Source organism: Cyprinodon variegatus, unplaced genomic scaffold (assembly GCF_000732505.1).
Source record: "Cyprinodon variegatus isolate N-32 unplaced genomic scaffold, C_variegatus-1.0 Scaffold31, whole genome shotgun sequence".
NCBI lineage: Eukaryota > Metazoa > Chordata > Actinopteri > Cyprinodontiformes > Cyprinodontidae > Cyprinodon > Cyprinodon variegatus.
In genome coordinates this window covers 2,204,777-2,213,946 of record NW_015150484.1, presented here as the reverse complement: position 1 = coordinate 2,213,946, position 9,170 = coordinate 2,204,777, and the positions used below count along the sequence as shown (strand labels likewise).

General features: G+C 44.5%; 1 protein-coding gene across 1 annotated transcript; it reads right to left on the bottom strand.

Annotated features, from left to right (window-relative positions):
* Nucleotides 1-441: 441 nt before the first annotated feature.
* On the bottom strand, nt 442-8,453 carry LOC107101534 (protein phosphatase 1 regulatory subunit 15B-like). Its single transcript, XM_015400486.1, has 2 exons — nt 6,230-8,453; nt 442-2,333 (listed from the first exon to the last, which is right to left on the bottom strand). The coding sequence occupies exons 1-2, from the start codon at nt 7,892-7,894 to the stop codon at nt 2,073-2,075; spliced, it is 1,926 nt and encodes a 641-aa protein (XP_015255972.1). The 5' UTR covers nt 7,895-8,453; the 3' UTR covers nt 442-2,072.
* Nucleotides 8,454-9,170: the final 717 nt, after the last annotated feature.

Genomic DNA, 9,170 nt, shown 5'->3' with positions numbered 1-9,170 from the left:
AACTAGACCAAGTTATCCTTTGTTCTACAAACACATGAGCAAAACAGGGAAATCAATCTACAAAATAGTGCTTCTTGTGTTAAGTATAACGTAGAACCTGTACGTTAGTACTTTTACTTAAGTAAAGGAGATCATTTGGTACTTTTCCTAATCCTTCCTAACACAGGTATCTGTAGTTTTAACACCCGTTTCCAACACAAATAAATCATAATAAAACTGTAATTTAATGAAAAAAGTTCTCAGAACTTTAACGTCCAACTTAAAATGTTTTAAACTGAATAAGCTTTTTTATTATATTATTTGATAAAAGTGATATTTGGTTATTTTTACAATTAAAACCAGTCAGAAAATGTTGTCTTTACAATCATCCCAGTCTATCAGTGGGTCTGGGTGACCAGGTGACCTTGATGCAGGGCAGCATCCAGACAGTGTCCCTGAGGAAATGACAGACAGGAGTCAGCTTTGATCAACACAGGTTTATTAGCTCATCATTGGTCTGCGAGGAGACCAAGAGGCACGGATTGAACCATGAGTTAGAAAAATAAAAACCATCCTCTGATTAAAAGTAAACACCAAAGATTCGGATCAAACTGGCACTGTCACTCTGATTATTTTAAGTCCTAAACTCAGTCAAACACTCGTCTTCCTGCAAACGTCACACGATCCAGCATCGCTTCAGCTTCCTGTTCTCTGAACTGTTGACCTGAACGTCCCATTTTACCCAAACGATCCACGAAGGCCCAACAAAGCCCTCTGCAGAGGAATCTACCTGTCCGGGTTCCCCCCACTGACGTCCATTATTATCTCCATCCATCCTGTCAAACATTTCCTGCAGTTCTTCATTCCAGCAGATAACATCTGATCCATTTACTGCTTCAATAAAGATGATTCAACAAATATCCTGAGTTAATCTGTGGAGTTTAATCACAGGAATAATCTGACAAGCCCCAAGGCCCCATGGCAGCAGTTATTTTAAGATTTAGGTCAGCCTGAAGTTTAACTCTGTATTTAAGATTGAAAAACATTGTGAAATTAAGAATTTCAACAGGAAGAAAATATTCCTCGTTCTGTAGTTTAAATAGTTCTTATTAAGATCAGCTCTGCTATTAGACAAGAAATCAAAGGAGAAAGTTGTAATTCCCACACTTTATTAATACCTGAAGGCAGCAAAGAGTTGACCGGACAAAAACACCATCCATATTAGGCCTGTTTCCTGAATATTAAACTGAAGATGTAGAAGAGTTCATTCAAGGTTGTTATGGAAACTAAAATTCATCAGACTGTTTGTGGGTTGTGTTCAGTGCTGCCTTTAGGGTCTCTGATAGTGTGGGAACTCTGAGTTTCTCCAGGTTATCAGTTTTTTTAATCAGTGGGTGCACCTTTATCATTTTGTTTCCATATTCTTCATAAAAACATTTCTGTGATTTATTTGACCAGAACTTCATCCATCGATCCAGGAGGATCTGAGGCCAAAGGGGATCAGTCTGAGCAAAGACCATCTGGTTGGATTCTGCTTGATTTTCTTCTTTAGCTTAAAACTTTCAGGAGATGTTCTGCTGAATGCTCTGCACAGCGCCTCCTGCTGGACGTTCAGATCAACAGCGGAGCACTTTAATACCACAGGGATTCTGACACTCAGCGTCCAAGTTTTCCTCCCGTTGTCTTTGGCTTTAATGGGCCACAGCTAAGCCCGGGACAAACACTGGCTCCAGCCCGTTAGGCAGCTCGCTACCACACCTGCTGCAGGTTATAATTAGAGAAACACTGAAAGTTTGAAATTTGAATCCTTAAAATAAAAAATTTAATTGGCAATAATCTAGATTTTAATTAACACAAAGCACAAACACTCCTTCATGTCTCTGAAGCAGATTTCCTGCATCCTGGTTTGACCCGCTGGTTAGAGCAGGCGCTGTGTGAACCTGAACATCTTAGACAAAGCCTCCGTTCGGCTCTGTTGTGAAAATGATGAAAGCAGCAGCTTGATTAAAATTTATTCAAACTCCGACCTCTTCACGCAGAAAGTCAGTTACCGTGACAGAACCGGCACTGGGTTCGTCCACCTGTGGTTCCTGTCAGGTGTCGGAAAGAGCGTTGAGTCTCTGGAACATCTGCTGCCGGTGCTGTGGCTGCAAACAGAACCCGATGCTTTGCTCAACCTCCTGACAGCGCCGCAGGAACCGGCAGCGATCCCGGGCCAGCTCCTCCCACGGACCTCGCCGGTCCTCCTCAGAGTTAATCAAGTGCTCCTCCACAGTGTCACTAAAATGGACCTGACAGAGGAGAGACAGGTGGTCAGAACACAGATGAAAATCACAGAACAGAACCAGAACTAGCTGAGCAGCAGCAACACGACCACTGCAGGAAAAATCCTGATCTCTATACCGCATTTATGACACGTTTTGGGCCTTATAAACCATGGTATTAATTTGAGGCATTAAGCTGGACATACACTGTACTATTTTTTGGCCCTTTTCAGGCCGATTCTCCGGTTGTGTGAGAATTTTTTCAATCGGGCCGAGTTTTAGCCTCATGGTGCGTCCTGCATCGTGAAGCATACGAGGGACGATTAGCCTCTCGCGACCACCTCCCAATCAGGAATTTCAAGGTCAGGAGAAAATCAAACGTTTGAAATTCAGTCGACCGTCGTAAGCAAATCCTGCTGTTGAAGCAGAGCTACGAGCTGATTTAACAGAACGTCGAGCATTGTGCATGTGCAAACAAGGGAGTTCTTCTTATTCCAGATCGAAGAGTCTGACCAGTGCCATCGCTCGGTGACCAGTCCAACATGTGGTTTTTGGACGGGCAGTGTGAGCAGTAAGATACATCAGAGCGTCGGGCTGTACAGTGTAAAAACAAACATAGTGAGCTGTGAACCTTTAAACCCTGTGGTCTCGTCGTACAGTTTGAGCTGCAATGGGTGCAACGGTTGGAAATATCGTACAGTGTATGCCCGGCTTTAGGGACAAACGTCCATGCTGATATTAACTCTGATCATTGAGCAGCTGTGGCTCTCCTCTCCATTTTCAACCCCTTCCTCTCCCACAGGATAGGCAATCCTGCCTCTCATGGTTCTTTGAGGAAAAAGCAACAACTTCATGCTTCTTTTTGCTGCGAGGCTCTGAGGATCACATCGGTAGAGATGCCAACATGGAAGGTCACATGCTAAAGACCAGGATCTGCAGACTGATCAAAGCCTAAGTAGACCTGGTGGTTAATACTAGCACCAAATGGCTGCGAAACAATTTTGCAGCAAAAATTCTGAGTTTCAGGAACTGTGGAGTGGAGCTCCGGAGAACAAAGAACACCCCTGATGTGGGTGTGCTATGCTAAGCTGCTAAATGCTGGAGAAAACTCTACCCTCTCCAAAACGCAGATCAGCAGATGCTGCAGATCTGGCACAAAATTTTAAGTTTCCAGCTAACAGTTTTTTTTTTCTTCATGCATTTAATGTTGTGTAAGACCAGCAAAGAACATGTTTCGAGCTGTTCATAAAGATAAATAGCATATCATGCGTTTCATCACATTTGATTAGCATAATATTATCAAAGAGGATATTAAAATGAATTCCCTTATGTCTGCTTATTATGTAAAGGTTATGAGGATTTTTATTAAGCAAATTGTTCAATGATCCATATATTTACATGTTTTATTAATATCATGGGTTTGCACTCCACTTGCTCTAAATAGTAAAAAGCCAACTTGACTTGATTCCAAATTCTTCTAGATAAACTTTGGTTGTCCAAGAAAAAAACATGGAAAACTCTGATAACATTGAATCATTTTATTGATAATGGTTTTCAAACCTTCTGCATTCCTCCTTCTTTGTGTACAAAGTGAAGTACATGTGAAATATGTTTAACTTGGAGATGAACAATTTTTGTCCATAAACTCTTACATTTTGAAAGGACATGCTGGTGAATTCATTCCAATTATGTGCGGGTTTATCTGTTTGTAGTTCTAACACAAAGCCAGGTGGGTGTGTGGACAGAAGAAGATATGACCATCTGAATATTATTTGATTGAATATAATATTTGCCATATCTTCTGGGGTGGACAATGAATATATCAAGATTGCATAACACCCATCTTCTGTTAGCTCTGCTAGCCTCTTAACATCCACCTCATTTTGAAGTAATCCTTGCCTATTTTGCATATCCAAATAGAAAAGTAAATAACTGATGAACTGTAAGCCCAAATTATGTGTTAAGTGTTTCAAAATGTAAATGAAAATTGGGGGAGTAAAAACAGCCCAAGCTGCACATGGCAAATTTCTCATGGTGGAATATTTTTATTATGAATATTCTGGATTACTTTTAATCTGTGGACCCTTATGGACGAATGGAGATTAAAAAATTGAAGATTGGATTTTTAAGACGGCTTTTGGATGCTTTCAAAGGTATGCTGTTGTGGCTGCTTTGTCATGTTTAAATTTTGACATGCTGCTATGTGTTAATTTGTTCCTCGCTATGTCGATAAAAATCAACTTGGCGTTTAAATTGTGGACAGTCTAAGCTTTCCAACAATATCTAACATGTTTATATTGGTAAACATTTTACCGGTGTAATTTTCATTTGTTCTGAGTTTTTCGTTGCTTTAAAACCCAGTCACCAGCAACCCAGTGGATTTTGAGAAGCTAGACCTTGAGTGGATCGGGTTCTGGGTTCTTTCATCAGCACCAGGTTTCTGTAGGTCCAAACAACCATAAGCTTCACTGGGATTGAGCAGAATATCAGCAGTAAGAGTTCTGGTAACTGATCCAAGGATCGTTCAGCTGCAGGCTGCTGTTTTCTCACACAGACAGACTCTGGATCAGCTGGAGCGAGGCTTCATGCTGCAGAAACATGAGATCCTGACACATGAAACTGAATCCTGCAGAGGCCTGAACACCCTGTGACTTCATGCTCACAGTAAACAACCTGAACAGAACCTACCATGTAAGGTTTCTGTCTGTTGAACTTGTGTTGATGTTGTTAGAGGGGGTGTTTTTTTCCTCCACAATCAATAAAAGATTCCAACAATGAATTCCTTCCAGCTCTATTTACTTTAAACATTTCCTCTCTAGCCAACAGATATAAAGATAGCTGAGTTGGTTCTGGTTCTAAAATGATGAAATCTCAGGTCCTGCTGACTGAAGCAACAGGAGGAGATCATGGTGGACCGACACAATGAGCATCATTTAAGGTCAGACAGCTCTGACACCGGTCTCAGATCTCTCCTGGTACCACTATGCATTCATGTCTCCTTCTGAGGAAGAATACGGGGACAGTGGAAAGGAATGACTCCCTTTAAACGGCAGAACCAGGATCTGGATCAGCGTACCCAGCCATCTCCTTCACTGCGCAACCAATTTGAAAATGGCCCAAACTTAAAAAGACCCACGCATTGAATAAAATTATGGAATTCAGGATGCCATAGACTGAGAAGCTACCCTGTCCTGCCTTAATTACCTGGAGAAACGGTCATCTACACAATCAGACACCAGTCTGTCTACCAGGAGATTTAACTGTAGACCTGCACAAGGCTGGGATGGACTACAGGTCAGCAGTTTGCAGAGAAAGTAACAACTACTGGTGTTATCCTTCGAAATATGAGAAACTTAAGATGACGCCTGATCTTCCTCAGATTGGAGCTCCAGGTAATGTCTGACCATGAGAAAGCTGTTGCCAACACGCTACAGCATCATAGAATCAAATCCTGCAGCGCATACATGCCTCCCCCCATGACAGCCCATCTAGATGATCCAGAGTACCACGTGGTTTTCAGTAACATCCCTCAGTAAAATGAAAATGGTTAGATCTTCGAGGATGACAGTGACCCCCAAAACAGACAGTGCAACCAGGAAGTGGCTGTGGTCCAAACGACAAACCTGAATCTTGAAAGATCTGGAGATCTTTAGGCGTATTTCTGCAGTATGCAAACAGGAGCAGCTGAGCTCAGTCACTGATACTTTCTGTAATAAATATTTGGTTATATTTATTGTTGTCAAAAATAGTTAAAGTAATAAAATGCTGATTATTTAATCATATAATGTGTTGTTTATGGACCTTATTTTAGATCACGTCTAATAGTTAAAGTGCTTCTAAAATGTTCCTAAAACGAACATGACATGTTTTGTTGGTGGGACAGCTAATCAAATACTTTTTTGCACTCTGTTAGACTCCGTAAGCAAGCGGCTCTGTACCTGATCACAGATTGAAGTGTTAGAGGACAGGAAGTGAGCTGGACTGACCTTTTTGGGGATCTTGCAGCTTTGCTGCGTGGTGGAGGCCTCTGAGAAGCCGCTGTCCAGCCTCTCCTCAGCTCCCTCCTTCCTGTACTCAGGTGGGGATGCAGTATTATGATGGAGAGCCTGAGGGGGAGTCTGAGGCATTGCACTGGTTCTGTTCCTGGTTTTAGGAGGCGGCTCAGTGGGGCCTTGAGTCCTGAGTGGAGCCTTAAAGTTTAAAGGGCTGTATGGGTCTGCAGAACAACTGAAAGAGCTCAGCAGGCGGAGACTCTCCGCTTCATCCACCTCACTGGCCGACGTTGAATCGTCCCAAGTGTCTTGGCTGGATGGAGGGGAGGCAGAGATGGGGGTAGGAGAAGACGCCGGGGGGGAATGAGGGGTGGAGGCAGGTGAGGGAGCTGGAACACTGACGGGCAGGGTGGGGGCGGTCCTGGCGGGCGGGCCTGTGTGCAGGCGGGCGGTAAAATTTCGGGGGTTGTAGGGGTCCTGACTTTGGCACAGGGAGGTCCAGAGACGCTCCGATTCTGAGTCGGGTTCACTGTCAGAGTCTGAAGCCTCATCATCCTCATCTTCGTTTGAGGAGTCGGACAGATCAGAGGAGCCCTCGCTGTCAAAGCCGTCATCATCGTCATCATCATCAGACTCAGAGTCAGATTCTGATTGGCTGCTCTCGTCGTCGCTGCAGGGGCAGCCCATGATGAAGGCGATGCTTTTGTTTTGACACTGGGGAACGGAGACCACCTCTTCAGGTTCAGGCTGTTCTGGGATCTCCTCCATCTGAGGGACGCTGGGCTCCAGCTGGTTCCCTTCTTCACTGGGGGCCCTCAGCTGGGAAAGGAGGCCCATCTGGGAATGCTCCTCCTCTAGGCTGGAATACCCGTTATCATGCTCAGGTAAAGGAAGTCCTGCCCCTCTGCAGCCCCGCTCACCTTCCGTGAAGCCAGCTTTGTTCTGGACTCTGTGAGGGGCTTTGCTGTCATCCAGGCAGGGAGGTCCAGCGTTTTCTGGCAGCACCGACTCTAACACAGGGGTGGTGTCAGTAGGGGGGGCTTTTATCTGGGCTACAGAGGGAGAACAAAGCCGGCCCGTTTCCGTCACCTCAGACAGAAGACATGTCTCTGAGCTTTCCTCTATTTGTATAAAGCTGCCCCACCAAGGCCCAATTTTACCTGCAGAGCTGCTCCTCATTGGGGGGCTCACCGGAACCAAGGGCCTCCCTCCAGCGCCTTGTACTTCCTGAGGATTCTTCAGATTTTTGTTTATATGAGCCCTGATGGAGGAGAAATAGCTTATCTGAGGCTGCAGGCTGTGATCCATCCCAGCAGACATCCAGGACACAGGGCCGCCTGTCCCTGGATCCAGGAGGCCAACACCGGGTACTCCGTCGTGTTTACATCGCGTAAATTGATGTCCCACAGGAGGCGTAAACGGCATTATTCCATTTAACTGTCGTAAAATGTCGTTCTCCTCACCGATGAAGCTGTTGCTGATCTCTGCGGGCGCTGCGCCCCACAGGCGGAGTCTCCGCAGCAGAGACAGCGCGGGCCTGGACAGCAGGCCGATCCACGAGCTTTCCTGGCCGTCAAAGGTGACCGAAGCGAGCTGCGGGGAGGAAGGAGAGCCTGGGCCGCTAGGAAAACGTGCTTCACCGTTAGCGTTTCTGAACATGTTGCTGTGTTAAAGTGCAGAGTTTAAAATCTCCAGCAGCGACGCCTGCTGCTGGTCTGACAGCTGTCAAACACTTGGGCTTACAGAGCACCGGAGCAGCGCGGAAACCAGGAAATATCCTCCATAAAACCGGCGTCAGGCTTAGAGCGGTGGTCGGACTTCCTCCGTGTAGAGCCAGAGCTGAGGTAGACAATGAGGCCTGACGAGTTGGATCCGTGACATGAGGACTGGTACCGGTCTGAAAAGCGGGAAGAATCCATTCTGTCCGAATTCAGACTGCGAGGATCGGTGGCTATTCTGCTAGTTAGCACGTTAGCTTAGCCCCCGGCAGCGTACTGGCGGGTTGGTTCCCAACGGTTTAAGATTTCAAAAACAGCCTCAACAACCGCTCTGATAAACTCCTTCACCGGTTGTGTTTTTAGACTCCTCGCTGGGGTCGGTAATACTTCTCGGTGTCCGCCTGCTGTTGAGGTTGAGCCGCCGAGGTTCTCCCTGTGTCCGTCTGCCGCTCCAGATGGAGATTTCATCAGAAATTTTTACTCACCGTCCTTCCTCTTCCGGTGAGCGAGGCACGCGCGCAAGAGACAGCCTCGCCGCTCTCTTACATAAACAGCTGGAAGATGTGAGTGCCACGTGTGGATGAGTAAGACAGGTTACAGAGATGTAACGAAAAAGAAATAAAAATACAAAATAAAATTTTTTGGGACAATTATTTATTTAAAAAAAGCATGGGCACAGAGAAAATATTTTATAGCACTTATTTATGATTATAAAGCGTCATAAATCTATAAAGAGCTATATCCAGCCATTCAGCAAAGTACATCTTATTTAACCATTTGACCAATTAGATGAGCCCTTGAATGATAAATTACTACGGAAGAGGATTAGGGCCACTGGGGGAAAAAAAGTTAACTGATTTTTAAATATTATTTCAGCTTAATATGGGAAAAAAGTCAGAATTCTGACTTTTTTTCTCAGAAATCGGACTTTGTTCTCAAAATTCTGATTTTATATTTAAGAATTCTGGATCTTAATGTAGATGGGCACCATGAAGGAAGAGATGTGGAACACTCAGCTTCACTGACAAAGATGTGAGTTGTTTGAGAGGACCAGTGACACATTGTTCAGTTCAGTTCAGTTCAGTAGCTTTTATTTGTCCCAGTATGGGCAATTTTTGTGCAGTAGTAGTACACCTTTCACACACATGTTCACATTTCACAAATCACAGATAAAAAATAAAAGAAGAAACACAACAAACACATAAATATTTAAAAAG